Source organism: Colobus angolensis, unplaced genomic scaffold (genome assembly GCF_000951035.1).
Source record: "Colobus angolensis palliatus isolate OR3802 unplaced genomic scaffold, Cang.pa_1.0 Scaffold46, whole genome shotgun sequence".
Classification (NCBI taxonomy): domain Eukaryota; kingdom Metazoa; phylum Chordata; class Mammalia; order Primates; family Cercopithecidae; genus Colobus; species Colobus angolensis.
Window position 1 is genome coordinate 13,445,956 of NW_012118043.1, and position 22,825 is coordinate 13,468,780.

At 45.1% G+C, this 22,825-nt stretch overlaps 2 protein-coding genes across 4 annotated transcripts in view; both read right to left on the reverse strand.

Moving 5' to 3' along the window:
• Positions 1 to 13,014, reverse strand: part of BFSP2 (beaded filament structural protein 2, phakinin) — a 65,344-nt gene extending 52,330 nt beyond the window's left edge. The window contains exon 1 of the mRNA XM_011958205.1: positions 12,394 to 13,014. Within this exon, the coding sequence (XP_011813595.1) occupies positions 12,394 to 12,882 (489 nt within the window). The 5' untranslated portion in view covers positions 12,883 to 13,014. The remainder of the gene's footprint in view (positions 1 to 12,393) is intronic.
• Positions 13,015 to 15,183: 2,169 nt separating this feature from the next.
• TMEM108 (transmembrane protein 108) overlaps positions 15,184 to 22,825 on the reverse strand; it is a 359,338-nt gene continuing 351,696 nt past the window's right edge. For all 3 annotated transcript variants that reach the window (XM_011958207.1, XM_011958206.1, XM_011958208.1), the window contains 2 exons: positions 22,087 to 22,241; positions 15,184 to 17,092 (listed from right to left, as the gene is read on the reverse strand). In XM_011958207.1, coding sequence (XP_011813597.1) covers positions 16,970 to 17,092; positions 22,087 to 22,241 — 278 coding nt within the window. In that variant the 3' untranslated portion in view covers positions 15,184 to 16,969. The remainder of the gene's footprint in view (positions 17,093 to 22,086; positions 22,242 to 22,825) is intronic.

Below are 22,825 nucleotides of genomic sequence, written 5' to 3' on the forward strand. Positions count from 1 at the left end.
ATTCAACTTTCACTACCAGCCGTTTCTTGAACACCTGCTGTGTGTCGAAGTATGCCTCTCTGTGCCGGACTCTGGAAGTGGAGCGGGAGGGAGACACAGCAGTGGCCCCAGCAGAGCTGGCGCTTGGTGGGAGGCCCGCCCCTCACCCAGACTGCCCTGCGGACGCCGGGCCCGGCTCCTACCTTGGTCCACGCTGTGCCCCGCTCTGAAGCGCCATCTTCCGGCATCCTCCGGGGGACCCACACTCAGTCCTCACTTCCTGGGGCATCCTCGCTGAGAACTAACCAATACCCTGCTCTTTCCGGAAACTCCCACGGCATATGTCGGTGGATCAACGCGCACGTGTAAGCAGCTGTTTGTGTTACTGCTCACTTAATGTATGTCTTCAAGTTTTCAATTCCACGAACTTAAATAAGGCATTGATTATGGGCCAGGCGATTTACACACATCATCTCATTTACATTCCTGCACCAACCCGATGAGGTAGGTCGTCTAGCTGCATTTTTATGAAAATTTCAAACATAAGTCAAAAGAAATCTGCTATAATGGACCCCCATATATGCATCACCCAGCTTCCTTGATTGATTATAAGCACGTGGCCTATTTTGTTTTACTTGTATCCGCACATCTTGCCACTCTGCCTGAGATTATTTTCAACAAATCCCAGACATCGTATTATTTCTTCTTCAAATGTTTCAGCCTGTATTGGCACATTGTAAGAATGCTTTAAAAAGAACATACGACTTCACAACCATGATCATGTCTAAAAATTAGTAATACTTTCATAATACTTTCTCAATTATCAAATATCTAGTCTCTTCTCAAGTGTCTAATATATTTTTTAATTGTTTGAATAGTGATCCAAATAAAGCCCATTTTGATGGGCTGATATGTCACTCTAGTCTCTTTTAATGTATAGGTTTCTCTTACCATCTTGCTTCTTTCCCTTGCAATTTTTATTTGGGTCTTTTGTCCTATAGTTTCCCGGAGTCTGGATTTTGCTGATTTAATAATTTTATTATTTTCCTTATGACTATCTAGTTGTCTAAATATCACTTTTTAAAAAGTCCACCCTTCCCTCTATTGGTTTCAAGTGCTGCCTTTATCAAAACTAAATTTCCAAACATAGTAGAGCTTACTGCAGAATTAACCTGTTCATCTGACCCTTGTCTTTTCTGTAAATTAGTAGTTTTATCTTGAGGCTTAATCATATTCAGGTTTTTTGCTTATTTGCAAGACTGCTTCATAGGTGGTGATGTGAACTCCACCAGGAGATACAGAATGGCTGCTGGTCGCATTTTGTGATGGTCATAACCATTTAATTATCGTTATTGCCTAGAGTCATTGTTTTATTATAGATATAAATACAATTAATAATATTTCTATTATTTTTCTTTATTAGCTGGAATACATCTATAAAAAGATAATTTCTCTCTTTAATTATTTATTTTTCTTACCGGATATACCTATGGGTCTTATAAAAAAGGCAGGAAAATGCTTTATTTTCTCTCGTTATTTACCAGTTTTAAAAATAATGAGTTGGTTCCTCGGTGGGCTCCAGAGATGATTAATTAGTGGGGGTTTTTTTGGTGTTATACTGATATATTTGATGGGTTTCAATCTATTTCAGTTAATGTTCTTAACAATATTCTTTTAAAAATTGAGGGATTATGCTTTTATTCTATAACTGACTTATCATTTTAATATATGAAAACTGTAAATGACATTTTCTCTATTTCCCAAGAGGGGAGCTAACAAGTCTCTATGGATTCACTTGGGAGTCGCTCACAAGTCTTTAAACTTTTGAAACATCTCTAAACTTTTACATTCTTTACGATTAAGGCAAAAAGGCAGTTCAAGTTCAGTCAGAATTTCGTGTTCAATTGCTTCACATAGTCACAGTGTTAAAAACTCTGAATGTGTGACTTAGGTCCAGGGGTTGGAAAGGTATTTTCAGCCTGGTGAGATGTGCTTTGCTGCTGGGCTGCAGCTCATTTGTGCTGTCACCATGGGACTGACCACTGCAGCACTCAGAGGACAGCTTTGGTTCCACGGACTCCTAGCTGCCCACAGACTCCTGTCCACCCACGGACTCCTGTCCACTCATAGACTCCTGTCCACCCACGGACTCCTGTCCACTCATAGACTCCTGTCCGCCCAGGGGCTGCACACGTGCAGCAGGTTTCTGTAACATTGAACTGAACTTTGACATCAACGAAGGTGGGAAAGGCAGATTTGAGTGCCGCCCACTTGGAAACGATACATGAGAGGGAGAACCCCTGTTTGCATTAGGGTCCCCAGGTGATTTAGAGCACTGATATTCCTTGCCATGTTGATCACTCTCGTGAGAGCTGGAACTACTGGAGCTTAATGAAGAGACAGCCTGGGGTTTTCCAGGGTTGGAAGAGCATGGCTTGGAGTGCTGTGATCCATGCTGGCATTTTTCTCTGGTCTTCTGCTCCCACTACTGCTATGTGAGTCACAGTCATGTCTCTGGCCACCACTGTTAGTGCCACTGCTGCTAGTGCCACTGGTCTACTGGCTACTGTATCCACTCTGTAAGCCTGAGGACTGTTTCTGAGACTGAGAAATCCTGGGTGCAGAGGTCCTACTGGGGTCCATTTTCATATGTTATAGGTGGTACTGTAGGCTTGGAAATTGCAATAAGCCTTGGTATAGATTTGTCTCCTATAAAATCCTTCATTTCACCATAGTTTCCAAGCCTTCTCTGGATACAACTTGATAACTTATCTTCCTTGCTAGTAGCTTTTTGTGTTACTGCTGTATGGCTCAGCAAAGAGAAGAGAGCTAGGTGGGAAGGCGACTTCACCCTGTTGTATTTCCTGATCCCGCCTTTCTTGTTCTTTCACACACCGCACACTCCTGTCTTTATGGTTCGTGTTGCTTATCTTGACTTCTTTTTGTCCCCAATGCAGCCTCGTTGGTGTCCATCCTTATGGCAGCTGGACCTCAGCTTTGCTGTTGCTTTAGATTCCACAGCATGAGGTGTAGAAGAGTCCCGAGCACAGGAGTTCTGTCCCCATGGAGTTGGGGTAGCCACCCTCCCAGCACATGGATGTCTTCTTGTTCACCTTACTGGAAGCCCTGATAATATTCTTATTGATTCCCAACCATCTTTGGTTAGTGGGAGCTTATTTGAATTGACTCCTAAGTCTTCTGACATGACTGTAGTAGTTTTTCATAGCGTCCTTGCTTTCTGGTATGACAAGATGTTTCAGACTCATTTTGTTTATTTCCTATCCTCAAACCTGGATTCAGCCATTTCTACAAGGAGCCCCCATTCTTTTAGCGAAAGATGGTTGTTAGAGACCCAAATCTGAGGCTAAACATGTTCATGGTCACTAAGTTGGCCATTGCTTCTAGATCTTTTCAGTGGTCAGACTTGGAGATAGGCATATATTTATTTTTATGATCACATATATCATGACTATACTGATAATTCCAATTGAAATTCAAGACTAAAGAATTGTCACTAAACCTCATGCATCTTACAACTGTATCTCCTTTCATTCATACTCAAGTCTCAGTTTTCAGTAACACAAATACAGTTACTCTCTTACTTTATCCCACAGTACACACACACACACACACACACACACACACACACCCCACTGTCAGAATAACAGTGTCAGTGCTACCACCACCAATATGATTACTGAAAACTTGTTGGTTTTTTTTTTCTGTTATCTTTTGCATCTCCACTAGGAATGTACAGTTAAATTCCTGTGGTTTAAAAAGTCACTTGGAATAATTCTTCTTTGTGTGACTGTGCTATCAACTTGATACATAGTTGAATTCATTTGTTTCTTTTTATATTTGATTCTTAGAATTGGCTTTTTGAAATCTATTTTTGTTATACAATTCTGTAAAATATTTTCATGGTTCCAAAGTCATCTCCACATAACAAGATAAATTAAAACAACTCTAGCATCCTACCTTTCCCTGCTACTTTTCCCTTCCACCCTCCTATAAGTAACATGTGAAAACACTTATGGTTTCTTTTATTCCATTTTTTTCAATGTAAACAGATATATATGTATATATTCATATCCTTCCCTTTTCCTAGCTAGATGGTACAATGAAATACACACTCTTTCCATCTTGCCTTTTAGCTCAATGACATATCCTGGAGATCATCACTCGATAGTAGTTATAGAGCTATTCCTTGTTCCTTTGCAGATGCATCATCGTTTATTCAACTAGTCCCCTACTGGGAGGTATTTAGATTGTTTGCAGTACTTTGTATTACAGATAGGATTGCAGGGAACAGTTTCTACATACTTCTCGTTTTCATATTTTTGGCAATGTGTCATTGGGAGTGAGTCCTAGAAACAGGACTGCTGGGTCAGATTATATATATATAAATGCCTGTATAATTTGTCTAGATGTTGCCAAATTCTTCTCCACAGGGGTTGTAACATTTTCTATTCCCATCAACACTGTATAAACTTGCCTGCTTCCCTAGAGCTTCACCAACAAAATAGTTTGACATACTTTAGAGTTTTGCTAATTGGATAGGTAAAAATGGTATCTCAGGTAGATTTTAAAAATTTCTCTTAGTATAAGTGCAGTTGAGACATTAAGAGCCATTTTCATCTAGTTTTTGTGCCAACTGTCTGTTCTTATCTCTAACATATTTAAAAATAAAAGAGTGCTATCGGCTTTTTTTTAACCTCAAATTTTAAATGCTGTGTATAGAATAGGGCTATTTTAACCTTTTGTATCCTACATTGCAATTTTTTTTTCTTGTTTGTCATTTATCTTTCAATTTTGCTCATGGCGATGTTTTGAAATGCAAAAATTTTAAATTTTTCTTAATCAAATTTATCAGTATTTTCCTTTGTTGCTTTTGGATTTTGAATTGTAACAAGGAAAAATTTTCCCACATCCAGGTTATGAAGGAATTCACCTATATTTTCTACTTGTATGGTTTCATTTTTGACTTTATATCTAGGATACATTTAGAATTGACCCTAGGGTACAGCAAGAAATGGATCCAATTCTATTATTTTCCTTATGACTGTCTAGTTGTCTGAATATCACTTATTAAAAAATCCACCCTTCCCTCTATTGGTTTCAAATGCTGCCTTCATCAATACTCAATTTCCAAACACAGTAGAGCTTACTATAGGATTTTCTATTCTGTTCCATGGTTGTCTGATCTTTTTTGTGCCAACGCTAAACTATTTTAATTACAGAGACTTTATAATATGTTAATGTCTGGTGGGGCTGCTGGTCCCCTCCCCAACCTCCCCACCTCCACTCTTTCTTAGTTTTTCTCTCCCGGCCATTCTTGTCTTTCTGTTCTTATAAAGGGAATTTAAAAATCAACTCATCTAACTCTAGAAAAAAAAGATGAAATTTTAACAATTAGGATTGCGTTAAACTGATACATTGACTTAGGGAGAAGAGACATTTTTATGCTATTGAGTCTATTTGAGTGTATGGTGTTTCTTTCCATTTGTTCAAGACTATTTTGTGTGTTTCAGAAAGATTTGATTATTGTCTAATACAGATTTTGGATGTTTCTGAAGTTTAGAGCTAATTCGTCTTATGCTATCATGAATGAGATTTTCTCATCTCTTGTATCTTTTTTCTTTATATATAAACAACATTGTTTGTTGTTTGTTTTGAGATGGCCCTTGCTTTGTTGCCCAGACTGGTCTTGAACTCCTGGGCTCAAGCAATCCTCCTGCCTCACCCTTTTGAATACCTGGGACTACAGGTTCGTACCATCAAGCCCAGCAGCATTTATTTATTTATTTTTCTTTTAGAGACAGGGTCTTGCTCTGTCACCCAGGCTGGAGTGCAGTGGTAGAATCATGGCTCACTGCAGCCTCAACCTCCCAGGCTCAAGTGATCCTCCTGTCTTGGCCTCACAATGTTCTTGGATTATAGGCATTTGCCCCCAAGCCCGGCCTCAGCATTGCTTTTTGATGTTGTTTTATAATGTGCTACTTCACTAAATCATCTTATTGTTTGTTGTATAGTTTTTACATGATTCCTTCTGGGATTTCCAGAGAGATCAAATTTTTCCTTCTTTCTTTCCAGTTCTTATACCAAGTACTTTCTCTTGTCTAATCACATTGACTGCTGCCTCCGACCAATGTTACAGAACGGTAGAGACAGCGGACATCTTTTTCGCATTCTTAATTTCTGTGGAAGGCCTAGTGTTTCCTTCTTAGAGATATTTCATCATGTCAGAGGAAGTTTCTAATCATCCTCATTATTCAGATGAGAAACTGAGATGAGACCTTGGCTCAAGGTCATGCAGTTGGTAAGTGGCAAGTGGTAAGGCTAGGGGCTGTCTGGCTTCAAAATCCCCAGTCTTTGTATCACATCTAGTTTTCCCTAGTTTCCGTGGAACACTGACCCCACCCCCTGTCTTCCATTTCCCAACATGGAACTCACATTTTAAGAGATCTTAAGAGATTTAAGAGTGGCCAAGTGTGGTGTATGAGAGGGGCATGGAAAGAGGCCCTGAGTGCCAAGCCCTAGTCTCCCTCTGTTTTCTTTAGCAGTCCTCTTGCTTTCCAGACACATTCAACTTAGAAAATAGCCTCCAGGAAACCAGAAACCACCTTTCTTAGAAAGCAGCTTAGTGACTGGCCGGGCGCGGTGGCTCATGCCTGTAATCCCAATACTTTGGCAGCCTAAGGCGGGTGGATCACCTGAGGTCAGGAGTTCGAGACCAGCCTGGCCAACATGGTGAAACCCTGTCTCTACTAAAGAAACCAGAAACCACCTTTCTTAGAAAGCAGCTTAGTGACTGGCCGGGCGCGGTGGCTCATGCCTGTAATCCCAATATTTTGGCAGCCTAAGGCGGGTGGATCACCTGAGGTCAGGAGTTCGAGACCAGCCTGGCCAACATGGTGAAACCCTGTCTCTACTAAAAATACAAAAAAATTAGCTGGGTATGGTGGTGGGCACCTGTAATCCCAGTTACTTGGGAGGCTGAGGCAGGAGAATCGCTTGAACCCGGGAGGTGGAGGTTGCAGTGAGACGAGATTGCGCCACAACCTGGGCAGCAGAGTGAGACTCCATCTCAAAAAAACAAAACAAAACAACAAAAAAAAACAAAGCAGCTTAGTGGCCACCTGTATTATATGAACAAGACCCTTGAGAAGCAGGCTCATGCCTCCTTCTCCCCGTAAAATACTTCTTCCAATCTCTCTAATGGACTTTTCTCTGGTAGCTACATTTCTAACCATACTGTAGTGTCCCTTATAGCTTGGCTGACAGAGAAAATGCCCCACTGGCCCGCTCTGACCAAACAAATTGCATTTATTAAGAAACAGGCTGAGTGACTTTGTCTTGGGGAAATGTGTTCAGGCCTTTGCAGATTATGATTCTGACCCCGTCGCCTACTTTCAGGGATACCAGGTTGTGAATCATGAACGACAAACCCTGTTGCCTTTCTTTATACTCAGTGGAGAAGGATTAGTTCTTGTTTCTTTTTCTAAAAAGAAAGCCTTCTAGGACCACAAGTTCTGTGGGAGAGAAACCTGGCCCAGATCTAGATTGCCTGAGTTTCCAGCATGTTCTTCAAATAGGCAGATTCCCTGAGTGTGGGCTCTCTCTATGCAAGGGACAGAAAGAGGGGCTGTGAACAGCAGGAAAAAGAGTCAAATCAGGTCCATTTTAAACTCTAATCCTGTTGCCTTTCAACAATTTTGATGTCCCATTTCCTCCAGCTGACAGCCTTATCCTTTGGAGGTGTAAGCTGCAGTTTTCTCCCATGGAGACCTAGACTAATGTCCTGGCTCCTTAACTTACAACCTCTGCGCTCCCCTTTCTTCCTCAGGCAGCTCCATTCTCCCCCTGGACTCAGCTGTTCCTTTTGTTTTGACACCTGGTCTCTGAGGGCTGCTCCTCCGTCCCCACTCTCCTTTCATCTGCAGCTCCGAGGCACAAGGCTGCCTTATCCCAAGCTTGTGTTTGCCCTATTTGAGGAAGAAAGGGCCTGATGTTGCCACCAGAGCCTATTGTCAGCATCCTTCACTTGGTAAGAAAAGTCAGGAGCACAGAGCAAGGCTGGAGAGGGAAATGGCCCAGGTCTTCCTCAGCCTCTGTAGTTGCCACCTGGGGTTTTTCTGTCTGTTTTCACCACTTAGCAGAAGAGGCTTGGAGGTTTTAACCCAGCCAAGGAGTGGGAGGAGAGAGGTTTGGAATTGAAATAGAGCTTCATGTGCATGAACGCTAACCAGGACCAGCTGTATCATTTGTGAATCCCAGTGCAAAATGTGGGGCCCCCTGTTCAAAGAGCAGGAACAAAGTGCGATTTAAGTTACTCAAATGTAATGCTTTTCCTTTCTTCTGTCATGTTTCAACTTGTTATGGTAATTTTTATCTGCTATTTAATTTTCCACTCCCTGGGGCATGGGGATGCTCATACAGACCTTTATAGGCATCCAGAGGCCTCGCTCCATGATTCTGGGCATGTGAGCACCCCACCAGCAGCTGTGGTGCCTTTCTTACTGGCCACTGGGCTGATGTGCCGTGTCTTGCTGGTAGGGATGGGGTGATAACCCCCAAGAATATTACGACCTCAGTGCCATCTGTAGATACCTGGGTCGGGGGTGGGCAAGAGGCTTGCCCTCTCCCTCCAGTTGCTGCCACCCAGGGGCATCCCAGGGCAGAGGGGTGGGCCAAGAACACGTTGTAGGGAGACGGAGGGAGGTAGGACCATTCAAGAGCCCCTGGTTCATGCTCCGTTGTCCCACCGGACTTCACTTTCAAAACACAAATTCAAAGATAAAACTATTGGCTGGGCGCAATGCCTCATACCTATAATCCCAGCCCTTGGGAAGGCCCAGGCAGGAGGATCTCTTGAGGCCAGGAGCTTGAGGTTGCAGTGATCTCTGATGGCGTCGCTGCACTCCAGTGCAGGGCCCGATGAGACTTCACTGGCGGTGCACCCGTGGAGCCAACCCTGGCCACAAGCTTACATAGTGATAAGGATGGAGATCCCCCTCCCCGGGACGGCCTTCCTGCTTCTGCCGTGGTGTGAGCCCTAGTTTTGTGTTGCTTTCCATGGTGCGGCTCTCTGCACAGTGACAGCAATGGTTTCCCTCCCCCTGGCTTCTCTTCCTAGTTTTTCTGAAAACCTGTCTTTGTCTCCTCTTGGTGGTGATAAGACAGGCTGTGGGGAGATTCCAGGAGACAGGGGGCCCCCACTCCCCAGAACGGCCCCAGGAGCTTTCTGTGTCAGCTGGGGTGGTGGCGGCGGGGAGGAGAGCCCATCTCCTTTCCAACTCTTTCATCCGCCTCTGAAAAGCAGGGGAATGTTGTTTCCCAAACATTTGTGGAAATTGTTGCTCTGAACTTTCCCCACTGCTTGCTCCAGCCTGATCCGAGAAAGTGCCACTGAAATGGACATCCCCACCCTGCTCTTGAGTGACTGAGGCCTCTCTTGGATTCTCTGTTTGGGGCCCAGGCTAAGGAGGTTGAATTTCTCTCTAGGTGCTAACTCGGGGCTCAGTTGCTGAGAGCTTGCTCTGAGGCTTCAGGCCCTGCACAGGCCCTGAGGAGTCACAGAGGGTTGGCATGGAATTGGGCTTCTGGACGAGGAGGAGTTCTACGGACAAGGTGGGGAAGAGGCGGCTGCAGGTGGAGAAACGGGAGGGATAAGGGGTGCTGTGAGGAGCACAGAACACCAGAGCCCAGAGTCTGGAAAGGTGGGTATGAAGTCCCGGCCAGAGAGGCCTAAGTGAGGGCAGAGGGAGAGAGCTCTGGATTTCTGGAGCCCAGGACTGCAGAGTGGCTGCCTCTGACCCCAGGTGAGACGAAGGCAGCACTTTGTGAAATGACTCGGCTGGGAGGTGGCCTTTCCTCTAGGCCTAGAAAGGGGTGGGGACCTAGTGGGGGCCTCCTGCAGTTCCGCAAGGCCAGATTGACCAAAAAAATAACTAGTATTTCTCAATTATGGAGTTTTCTTTTGTTCTTCTTAATGGAATAGAGCTTAATATGGTTGAAAGGCTGGGCTGTGCAATATAGATATATTAACTCCAGGCCGGGCACGGTGACTCACTCCTGTAATCCCAGCACTCCGGGAGGCAGAGGTGGGTGGATCACCTGAGGTCAGGAGTTTGAAACCAGCCTGGTCAACATGGTGCAACCCCATCTCCATTAAACATACACAAAAATTAGCTGGGCATGGTGGCATGCGCCTGTAATCCCAGCTACTCGGGAGGCTGAGGCAGGAGAATCGCTTGAACCCGGGAGGCTGAGGTTACAGTGACTCAAAATCACACCACAGCACTCCAGCCTGGGTGACAGAATGAGACTCCATCTCAAAAAAAAAAAAAGAAAAAAAAAGAATAACTTCATTTTATCAATTGGTCTAACTCTAGCTTCAAGTCCATGAATTTTTTAAGAAAGAAGAAAAAGAGAACTTTATTCATACCCAGGACCTCATTTACAATCACTGAAGAGGAAAGTGAGCCCATGTGGGACCCTGGCCCTCAGCTACAGAGGTCACGTGTCTTGGTGTGTGGCTGTGGCGCTCTCACAGGATTTTAGAGCTTCCTAGTCTGTACTCTACTTGTAGGTAGGCAGGAGCCAGTCATCTTATTTGTCTGTGGATTTGCAGAAATATCTAAGCGTTATTATACCCATTTTGTAGATAATGAAACTGAAGCCCAGAGAAGTCAGTATGTTGCAAACGCTCTTGTAGCTATCTGGAGCCAGAGCAAGTCGGTATCTATTGAGTATAAACTAAGTTTTGTGGCCCTACTTTTTAGCCTAGCCATTGGGACACCTGATTTCTCCTGACAAGTCTGTGTGGCATCTGAGTGCAAGCGATTGTCCAGCAGATGCTGACATATTGGAGTATCTAGTGATGTTCTGGTGGTTGTTATGGCACAATATTTGGACAGTTGTGAAGAATCCTGGAGGAATGGCTGCCTCTTAGATTTGACAGGCATTAAGGCCCTGGACTATTCTAAGATGGCTCTCCCTCGCAGCCCAGATGCATGCAAGCAGAGCAGCAGCACCGGGGGAGAGCCTGAGAGGATGGTGCTGTTCATCATGCACTCTGTGCTGTCAGTGGGCACTGAGAGCAGTGCAGGAGAAGCATCCTGGGATGAAATGAGAGGCAGGAGGGGCAAATGGGGAGTCCCTGTGTGCACCTGCTTAGCATCCCCCAGCTACACACAAATAAAATTTTGTGACTTCCTCTTGGGAGGCTGCATACTGGACTCTAGGGGGCCAAGGGTCTGAGTTGGCAGTCCCTGGTCAGTTAGAGACTGATTTTGCTCAGAGTGATCCCAAGACCAGCATCTGGAGAGAAAGACGAGGAGAGAAGGCAGCCATCCACAGAGGGACCAGCTGAGAGGTGCAATGCTGGCTGGAGTCCCAGCATTAGAACTACAGGCTGCAGGCCAGACATGATGGATGAGCTCCAGACTCTGCAGAAATCACCCTGGAGAGTGGGAAAAGCAGGGCTGACCAAGCAAGGGAGAAAGATGAAACCTCTGCATCCTTCCCTGTCCCATAAGATAGCCATTAGCTACCCATGGCTGTTTACATTTAAATTAATGAAAATTAGATAAAATAAAAACACAATTCCTCAGTCTCATTAACCACATTTCAAGTGCTTGATAGCTATATCTGGCTAGTGGCTGCCAGACTGGATAGTGTAGATATAAGATATTAATATTTCCATCATGCAGAAAGTTCTACTTGAATGTAAATTATCTCATTCATATATTTTGTATTGATTACATGTTGAAATAACATTCTGGACATATAGAGTTAAGTAAGCTATACTATTAACTTCACCTGCTTCTTTTTACTTGTTTTACTGTGGGTAATAGAAACTTGTAGATTACTAATGTACCTCATATTTCTATTGAACAGCGTGGTTATAGGTGGATACAGGAACACACCTCCATTTATTCATTGTTCTTAATACCACATCCATCCAGTGGTATTTGACTGGATAATAACTGTAAAAATCCCTTCTCAACAGTAAAGGTGACTGAGACAGCTCAGGGTAATGGGGCAAATGCAACTTTGAAGGCACAAAAATTCAGGTTCAAATCTCATCTCCATCCCTCTACTAGCTTTGAAGTCTTGGGAAAATTACATGCCTCAGTTTCTCATCTGAAAAATGCAATCAATGAATGATCCACTGCATAGCATTTCTTTGAATTGTAAAGACGATAGTGGATAGTGCACGTATGGGGGCTAGCGTGGGCTCCTAGTAAACCTCGGTAAAAGGTAGCATTGTTGTCATGAGCATTTTAAGTGTGAAAGTGTAGGGCATTATGGTCAGTTTCTCTGGCCTCAGCCTACTCACAACCTTACTCCCTGCCCTCAGCAGCCCCTTCCAGCACTCTGCAAAGCCCTTGGCACAGTCTGGACACTTACCTGCTGGCAGCTGCTGGCCCAGGAAGCCCGTAGGGCACCCCAATTTCCCGAGCGTGTGGCCTTGCTCTCCAGGTGCATCCGCAGTTGTGTTTCCAGCTCCTGACTGACTTGTTCAAGGGCATGCACTTTGGCCATATATTCCACCAGGCAGCCCCCTAGGTCCTCAACAACACCATGGTCCCTCTCCAAACCTGGAGCCGGCACTGTGGCCAGGCCTGAGCTCCGCAGGCCCTGAAGGAAGACACTGCTGATGCCGAGGGCCCGGCGGGTCACACGGGCACCCAGGCCACCTATGCACCCACTGGGTGCTGTTCCTACATAGACCCCGGGTGCTCGGACAAGGCCACTCATGGCATTGGTCCTGGAGGCTGGGGGGCTATCCAGGGAGGTTGATGACCGTGGCCCCCTGAAGGATGCCCTGCGCCTCTGGAGGGGCATGCTGGAGCTGGCACCGGTGGGCAAGTCCACTACTACTCGCCTCTCGCTCATCACCCCTTCTGCCTCTGTGGTGCCCAGTGGGTTTACAGAGTCCAGTGGCTTTTGGTTTACAGCCCCAGCATCCCTGTGGCCTGGTCATGGGCCTCTCTGGAATCTCCCCTATCCCCGGGGCTGCTTTGTCTGCTGTCTTCCATGAGTTTCCATCATTCACTGAGCTGAAAGAGAAGAGGGCGCTGCCCAGGGCTGTGTGCAGAGAGGCACTCATGCATTCTTTGATGCAGGGTCATGTGCCCAACCTCCCAGATTATTCTGCTGGTGGTGGGGGAGGCTGGATCAGTGCAGGCTGTGGGGGTAGACCATTTGGGTTTGTACATTTTACTACCTAAGAGTGGGCAAGGCAGGCATCAGGCAACCCCATTTTACAGATGAGTAAACTGAGGCTCAAGGACCTCAGATCACAAGTGTGGTGATCACTTGCTCCAGACCTCGAATTACAAGCTAGGACTCAATCTAGCTATTTTGGGGCTTTCTACATCCCTATGTGTACTGGCACATGTGAATGTGAACACACGTCCACACAGGCAATGGAGGATGAAAAGTGTCAGGAGGCAGCTCCAGGGACCCAAGAGAAAAGACTTGCCTACGGTTTCCTCTCTCAGTCCTGGCAGCAGCTTCAGGTCCTTCCCTCGCCTCTCTCCTTTCCTCCTCATCTCTGTCCTCTGCTGTTCATCAGCTGCTTGCTGTTGGCCAGGATGCTTCCTCCCTCTGGACCTCACTGTTTGAACATTGGCCTGAGACTCCAAGTCTCTGATGCACCAGATAAGGACCTTGGGCAAATTCAGGTCCCACACATTATGTTCCAGCCATTCCCTACACCTCTGCTTCTCCATCTGTTGGAAAACTGAGAAAAACAACAAAGACGGTGTTTTCTGGGAAGCTCTCCAACGGTGCCCCAAGTTAGGATATGATGACACCCCTGGGTTTTAATTATTGACCTTGGCATCCACTAAACCATCAAGGGTCACACCTCAATCCATTCTCTAGGGTCAGAAAGGTTCCTCCAGTTCCAGGATGACAACATGGACCTAAAAACCGCTGTATATAAGTTTTACCCTGGAGAAACCAGGTCACCAAACCCCAGAGCTGGATATTTTTCCAAATGCTGGAATGTAGGAATATACCTCAGGTGAGAGAAGGAGAAGGGAGCCAACCTCTAGTGAATACCAGATCCAGCCTGGTGTGTGCATTAATCGTATAGTTTATTTCATGGAATTCTCAACTCAGCCTCAGGAGGAAGGAGGTCCAGGGTTGACACGTACTGCCATATGGGCTGTGAACCTCACAGTTCCAAAAGTACCATATCATATGTCCTAGAGTTGGCCACTATCCTGTTACGTGAGGAGGACCCTGAGAACGGCAATGACTTGTCGAAGGTCCTGTGTCCAGAAAGTAGCAGAGCTGAGAGCAGACACCCTCTTCCAACCTCTGGGCCAGTGACTTACTTAGGAGCCTCCTTGTTGCCCACCACCCAGAGAGCAGGGTACCTACCCGAGGTTACACAGGTAAAGGTAAAAAACCTGGTCGCCTACTAGAAGACTCTGTGTGCACTTCCTTCCTGCTGACCAGGACACTCCAACCCTTCCTTTCTTTATTGTCTTCCACTTTGTCTCTCTGAGATGGCCTGGAAGGTATTTTATAAATATCAGTGTTGGCTATTTGAGGAACAGATGAAAGAACCAATCAGATTAAGTAAAGGACAGTAGTGTCCTTGTTTATTCAGACGTAGCATTAATGCTGTGAACACCACCCCGATGCACCCAGAAGGGGCAAGCGAGCCTGTGTTACAGTAACAGCCTCCTATACAGGTGACACTGACTTGGTTCTGAGGATCTGCATTATTGTGAATTCCAAGACGTATTGCCCAAGGCTAAATGACAAGTTCAAGCTACTGATTAAGTTGTGCACAAATGTGTCATGTTTAGGTATTGTTATTCTCTACAGAATGGTAACACTCAATGGCCAAGTTAGCTTCAGACTTCTCTGGACCAAAGAGATTTATATATAAATCCACTCAGCCCTGGAGGTGGGGAGAGTGAAGGGGGGATGTACTTTGACACCCTGCCTCCAACGACCTGATGAAAGATGAGTCTACTTTGGAGAAACTGCAAACATGTTCAAAAAGATTTTATCAAATGATAAATTGCTAATCCTATTAGCTCGTCACATACATAAAACTCACCTTACTGTTAAATCAGATTGAAAAATACAGATGGATATAAAGTGGTGTTGGTACTGCTCAAGGAAGGCTTAGAGCTTATCTTGAAAAGAATGCAAAATGTATTAGCAACGGAATCCTCTGGCTAATAAAATAAGTTTATTTATATATACATGGTAGCTGAAATCTGTGGAAAAGGAAAAATAAATCATACATCCACATATGTATATATAACATATGTATCTTTGATTACATATATTATATATAAATTTTACTTTACAAACAGATTTTTCTCTGTATACTCACACACATTGGTATATTAAATGTAACAGTTAACAGAAATATTATGGTAAGGTTAAAAAGGTAAGACAACAACATGCTAGAAAATTAACTTAGAGAAACATTTAGTTGCTTCTTTGTGGGCTGAAGAGTCTTTGAAGAGAGACAACAACCGAACTCATGTGAAGTAGGTTCATACAACATTGAGAACACGATTTTGAAGGCCATCTTTTTTCCTTTTTTCTTTTTTTAAGGAAAACGCAGAAAGAAAAAAGTCATGATAGACCACAGCAACAACACAAACATATGACCCAACATTCAAGTTCAATTCCCAATCCGACTATAAGAGCATCTATATCCAAAATATACTATCAAACTATTTTTCTTTTAGAGAGAGGAAGTGTCAAAGCAGTAATCATCTCTCTCAGCCACAATCAGGAAAAAAGAGAGAAGCAGCCACCTCTGGAAGCCCCTTGGGCATCTCTGAGGGTCTGACCCTGTTGGCCGTGCTGGACACAGCATGGGGAGGCAGCCAGCCGGCTGGGAACAAGGGGAGCAGCGGAAGCTGCGAGCTGGATGGCAAGTCCACCGGCTGGTGCTGCGAGCAGGTTTGCAGTGCCAAGTAGGAGTATAATAATGTCGTCTCCCAAACGATTTGCTTGGATTTTTTTTTTTTTTTTAAAGATTGCAGGAGGAAGGTTTCAAAAATTATCACTCTACTACCTCAAAGCTTCTTAGATAAACGTATTCCTCAGGGGCACAATACCATGGCGTTTTGAGAAAACAAAGCTGAACCCCAATAAACATTTGATCCTTGAAGAAGGGCAAGCATTTTAAAGCTCCAGGGCCGGGATCTGCATCTAAATCCTCTCCAAGAGAAAGGCACGGGTGTTTAATGCAGATGTGGGTGTTGGAGGGGATACAGGAATGGCCATAAAGGGAGCATTTTCCCACCAGGGAAAGGCAGTCCTGTTGTTAGCAGCAGAAGTAACGTTAGGGGGACACGGCCTTGGGATGCCTTGATGTCCTCCATGGATTCCTGAGGGCTCCAAGCTCCTGCCTGCTGTCCACAACTTGGATGGAATTAAACATGACATCCAGTGGTGCTGTCATAAGGCTCCAGGGCACTCATCCTCAGAGGTGATGAGATGTTCCCTTTTCCTGCTCTGTGCATGAGTCTGCCGTCTTCCCCGCAGGCGGCCCAGTTCCCTTTACAGGTGTGCATATGAGAAGGGAGGAAATGGGGTCATACCAAATCAAGAGGAACCAGAGCTTTAAGAATCACTCAAAGAATCGTGTGCTTGACCACTGTAACATCAGCTTCTACAGGAGGTCAGTCTCTCACCGCACCTGACTAGGGTTCCTGGGATCCCCAGGTGCTCAAGAATGGTTATTAAGAGAAGCAATCGATGCAACTGCTTTGCTTAGAAATACCTTTATTTTATAAAGCCACAGATCATTCTGTAAAGTTTTTTTTTTTTAAACCACACTTGTAAAAAAGATGTTGACAATTGATAGGAAAAAAAGCTCAAAATGTTTCTCATTAAGTCAGGGTTACACAAAGGTTATATTTATAATATATATATTTGTATATTTATAATTTAGAGACGAAAAATAGGAATGGCAAAGCGATGCCTGCTGTAGTTAGATCTCAGATACTTGATCGTTTCCCACAAACAGTGTTTCTTGACAGAAGGGGTTAACAAGAACCATCCCAGTGTCTCTATAGTCGCCATTGGCTGGGGAGCGGGGCTCTGAGAGCTGGTCCTGGGAAGAGAGAGGGAGGGGATGGAGTGAGCTGGAGAAGGCTTAAGAGGTGGCCGTTCTTAAAGAAATGTACACATGGGAACATTTATTTCAGCATTGATGGCTTGGTGCACATTTTCATCATCCCCACTGCTAATGCTGAGGTGCAGAGCCCTCTGTGCCATTCTTTTAGTTAATTAATTTGCATGTGTGTGTGTGTGTGTGTGTGTGTGTGTATATATGTGTATATTTTAATTTTTGTGCTGCTCCTTCAGATTTTTATAGCAGCTTTCAAAAAATGTTTCCTGCTTCTGGAATCACCTCAATCCCAGGCTGCCAGAGATGGTACTGCTTTCCTTGTCAAAGCAGACTTTGGGGGGCTTGCCATGCATGACACACATACAGTGCATGGTTCACTGCACTATTGGCAAAACTTGGTCCACTTGGACCCCAGATTACTTCCTGCCTCTTTCTCATAGACTTCTGGGAAACTCCTCCGTTTTTCCTTCCTGAGTGCACCTAGATTCACTCACCTCTTTCCTGCTACCCACCTGTCAGGATCTAACAGACCTCTCGAGAGGCTTCAAGGGCCAGTTCCTTCCCCCTCTGAGTCCTTCCAGAGCCTAGTCAGAATTATTGCCCCATTTCTCACAGCACTAGCGATGCTGAGCTGAATGGATCTGCATCTCTGTGTGACTGCATAATAAGTGATGGATGAAAATTTCAGTCTGTATGTTCAGTTGCAGGAGCAGAAAAGCCTAGAAACAGGCAATCCACTGCCCAGAAGGTAATCTGTATGGCTTTGGCAGGGTTTTGGTTTCACTTACCAAGGAGAGCTAACATTTATGGGCTACTGAATGGCTGTACTTGGATTCGGGCCCTGGTACTGATTAAGAGAGAGAAAAAAGAAAGTCACAGCTTGTTCCAATTTAAAACAGCTAATGTCTCAGAACCTTCAAGCCATTTCAGGGCAAAGACTCAACTATAGGCCTAGGTATACTGGCTCAGGCCAGATTTGCTTAGAAATATCTTCATTTTAAGTAGCCATAATTAAATCTCTGAAGTTTATTTTTAAACAAAACATATGTAACAAATACTTTCTGAGGAGTACGTACTGCTCTGTGAATCATAAGGGAAGAAAGGAAGAAATGACATTGTTGATAAAATGCCTTTTCAGAAGACAATAATTTCCTTCAGTGTCTGGAATTAGTTCAACACCTATCTAAGGGTGGATAGGCGGCCAGCTTTTTAAGGAAAATAGTGGAGCACCTCAAAGAGGAGACAAAAATCCTTTCCCTCCACCATGCTTTTGGGTTCAACTGTGGAGACTGAGCTTTGGCTTGTCATTTTATAGCTTTCACAAAGCAAGTATTCACCAAAGGCAAAACCATGTGGGTATGTTTTGCTGCACAAAAAAGAGAGAGCTATTCAGGAAACAACCAAAGCAAAGGAGAAGAAAAAAGAGAGGAGGAGAGAAGGAGGGAGAAAAGAAGGAAGAAGAGAAAACAGGGAGAAGGAGGAGGAAGAGGAGGGAAAATAAAAAAGAATGGAAGTTTCCAAGCACTTTTTGGTCATCACAATTTTGTCTGTACAGCCCTGGATCGGAGTTTTGCTGCTTGCATCAACACAGAAGTTGGGGCAGGGCAACTGAGGAACTTGCTTAGGCAAAGCATTTGGCAGTCTCCAAAGTTAGCAGCTAAAGGGCAGGTGGTGAGTACATGTCCCGAGGACACGGAACATGGTGGAATATGAACTGGGACCTTATGATTACTCTAGAGGTGGTTGGCAGTGTGTGTGTACTTGGCTGGCTTCATCCTGGCCCTAGGCTGCCTGCATTTGCCCTCAAATAGTGTGAGCCCAGAGAATTGGAATAAGTTGTAATATTACTCTAAATAAAGCAGAATAAGAGGAATTGCTTGCTGGGAGGGAAACAGCAAAATCCAATCCACTCTGAAGCCAAGCTGAGCTTTGTGCTGCAGGTCCTATGGCGCCCTCCTGGTCTGAAGACCATGACTGGCTGGGCAGCCCTTTCTGCCAGAGCCTCTGGCTTGTGTTGGACGGCGGGCCTCGTGCTCTGTGCCAAATGACTAACTGGGATGTTCGAAAAGCAAGGGCCTTTTCTATAGTGCGTTCACGAGTATTGTCCTTTGGCTTTGGTTTTCATTTACCAATTTGCAAAGAGAATATGAGAAATTTAAAGTTCAGGGGTTCACAGCCCATACCTAAAGTAGGACCAGCCCCTTTGTCAAGTTACACATTTTTTTCCACTTACTATAACAGATCTCAGGAACACCTTTTCCATGCAAAATGTACACAGGCCACACTAAAGGCCAATGCTACAATGAAGCTGGCCCCTCGTTTGTCCTCTGGTTAAAAATTTTTCTTGGGCATTTACTGTGTGTTAGGCTCTGACTGGGTGATGGGTAAATTGTGGTGAACAACATTTATAGTTCATTAGCTTGATAAACATTTACTAAGAACCTACTATGTGCCAGGCAGTGCTCTAGGTGCTGGGAATAGAGCAGTGAGTACAACAAACAATGCTCCTGCCTCAGGCAGCAGGACAGCAAGATCACAAACCAATCAACAGGGAGAGAATGATGCAATGTCAAGTGAGAAGTGCTCTGAAGGCAAATAAAGTAAGGAAGAGGAAACAGAATGAGGCTGGGGATTTAATTAATATAGAGTGGTCAGGGAGGGAGGGCCTCCTAGAGGAGGTGGCATTTGAACAGAGACCTGAAGGAATTCAGGGTTCAAGGTATCCAGGAGAAAAGCATTTCAGATAGGGTGCAACAGCAAAGCTCTAAGGTGGGGGCAAGCTTCCTGTGCAGGAGGAAGAGCAAAGAGGCCACTGAAACTGGTCTGTGATCAATGGGAAGTGTGGTAGGGCTTTAGGTGGTGGGCAGGGGCCAACTTGTGAAGGGCATGGGAACAGGAGTCTGGATTTTATTCAAAATGTGGAGAAGAGCCACTTGAAAGTGGACGCCATGGTGGACACGGGATCCTGCCTTGAAAAGATCATCTGGCTCTTGTGTGGAAGGCAGACTGCAGAAGGCAAGATAGTAGTGTGGATCCTAATTTAGAGGCCACTGCAGCACTCATGATGTGAGGGAGGAGAACGGCTTGGACCAGGGGCAGAGGTGCAGGCAATGAGAAGTCCTGGTGCTTAGGGAGAACCAATGAAATTTTCTGACAGAGTAGAAGTGCAGTGTGCAGGAAGGAAAGGCAGCTGGCAGTACCATTTACGTAATGAGGAGCTGCAGGTGAGGTTTGGGTTTTGGAGTTGGGAGGGGGAAATCAAGGGTTCAATCTTGGGTATGTTGAGTTTGAGGTGCCTATTAGACATGTGCAGCAGGTAACTGAGTCTGGAGCCAGGGGAGACATCAAGGTTACAGGTAGAAATTTGGACTCTATAGTGCAGAGATGGTATTTAAGTCATGGGACTAAGTAGAAACAGAAGAGAAGTGACTGGGTGCAGTGGCTCATACCTGTAATCCCAGCATGTTGGAAGGCTGAGGTGGGCAGATCACTTGAGGTGAGGAGTTCGAGACCAGCCTGACCAACATGGTGAAACCCTGTCTCTACTAAAAATACAAAAATTAGCCAGGTGTGGTCGCATGTGCTTGTAGTCCCAGCTACTTGGGAGGCTGAGGCAGGAGAGTCACTTGAACCTGGGAGGCGGAGGTTGCAGTGAGCTGAGATCACATCACTGCACTCCAGCCTGGGCAACAGAGTTGAGACTTCATCTCAAAAACAAAAGCAAAACAAAAAAACAAAAAACAAACAAACAAAAACAAAGAGAAGAGAAGTGGTGGCAGGACCGAGATGGGGTCCTATACAAGACTTTGAACTTTAACTTGAGAGAAATGGGAAGGTTTTAAGCATGTGAGCGACATGACCACAGTTATGTTTACAAAAGCTCACCCTGGCTGCTCTGGGGAATGGACCCACACGGGAAGGGGGGTGGGGCTGTACCTCCACAAGAACTCTTCTCAGCTCTCACTGCCTTACTCAGACGTCTGTTATCTTTCTCCTGGCCATCTCAATTGCATCCTAGTTGAGCTACCTATTTTTAGCCTGTCTTTTTGTGTCATTCCATCCATTTACTCATCCATCAAGCCATTCTTTTCTTTCCTTATCCATTCACTGATCACATATAGGGTGCTTTCACCAGGCCACCGGCATAATCCTTCTAAAACTGGGTCACCCAAAGATCAAAACTTTCAGTGACTCTCTGTTGCCCCAAACTAGAGTCCCAATACCATAATACTCCATCAAGGCTGTGTCTAATTGGTCCTTTATCCTTCTTTCCTGTTCTACTCTGGCCTCTACTCCACCCTCCGTGTGAGGATGGAAAGAGCATGGATTCTGCAGTTAAAGTCCTGGGTTCAAAACTTGGCTCTCTCACTAACTAGCCAGGTGTCTTGGGCAAATACCCTGACACAGTGTATTCTTCTCTCCCTTCAGATCCAGCACGTATCCCCACCTTTCCTCAGGCTACCTCCTCTGCTGGAATGCCTGTTGAAATCCATTGATCCTTCCTAGCATCTCCACTGGGAAGGCTTTCCTCCTTGGGTTTCCTCAGCTCTTTGTCTATAACTCGTCTTGTTTCCCCTAATTGGCTTTGTTTTTGGGTGATGCTGGGGTTTGTCCCCCAGCCACATCTCAGAACCTGAGCCCCTTTGGGAGCAAGCTCTCATCTTCATAGTCCCCTGGGGGTGCTTGGCACAAAACAGGTCCTCAATGAGTATTTGTTCACTTGTTCCTAGAAACCAAAAGTCCCAGGAACAGTGCTTCCAAAATTTAATGTGCAGAAAGCACCTGGGGATTCTTGCTAAAACACTGATCCTGGCTCAGTAGGGCCAGGGTAGGGCCCACAACCTCTTGGATGTTACTGATACTGCTGGTCCATGGGCCATACATTAAGGAGCAAGGCACTCAGAAATGAGCAGATGCCACGGCTGTCTTTGGGCCTGGTTTCCCTGCAGTGGGGCCAGCACTTTCAAGCTCATTACCTCAGAGGTTTCAAGGGACTGGATCTCCCTGGGCAGCTCCACAGCATGCCTGTTGAAGTAGTCCATGGTGATGGCGTTGTTCCAGTAGCTCAGGTTGTTCTCTGGGTTGGTGGTCTTCTTCTTCCTCTTCATGCAGCACACCGTCAACAGGACAGCTGTGGAGAGAGTGCAAGTCAGAGAGGAGAGGGAGGCAGCAAGGATGGTGCCGGGGTTGCACCACCAAACTGATGAGAAGAGTTCCCAGCTGGAGGAAGTGTATGGTGGGAAAAGGGGCAGGGCATGGTGAACTGGACAAAGTGAGCCTGAATTCCACAGAATACCCTGACAGCAGAAGTTCACAGAGCAAAATCACAGGGCAGAAGTCTTGAATGCTGATAAAATAGCTTTTCTGGCACTATCATCATCATCATCATCAAAAAAAAAACCTGTGCTAATAGTTATACAGGACTTACGGTTCCAAGCACATTAGAAATATTTATTAATTTAATCCTCCATTTAGCCTCATAAAGTCAGTACTATTAGGGTCCCCATTTTACAGATAGGAAAACTGAAGCTCAGAGAGATAAAGTGATAGGCCCAAGAGCGCATCCAGACATCTAGACTCCAAAGTCTATGTTTTTTTTTTGTTTGTTTGTTTTTAAGATGGAGTCTAGCTCTGTTGCCCAGGCTGGAGTGCAGTGGTACAATCTTCAGCTCACTGCAACCTCTGCCTCCTGGGATCAAGTGATTCTCCTGCCTC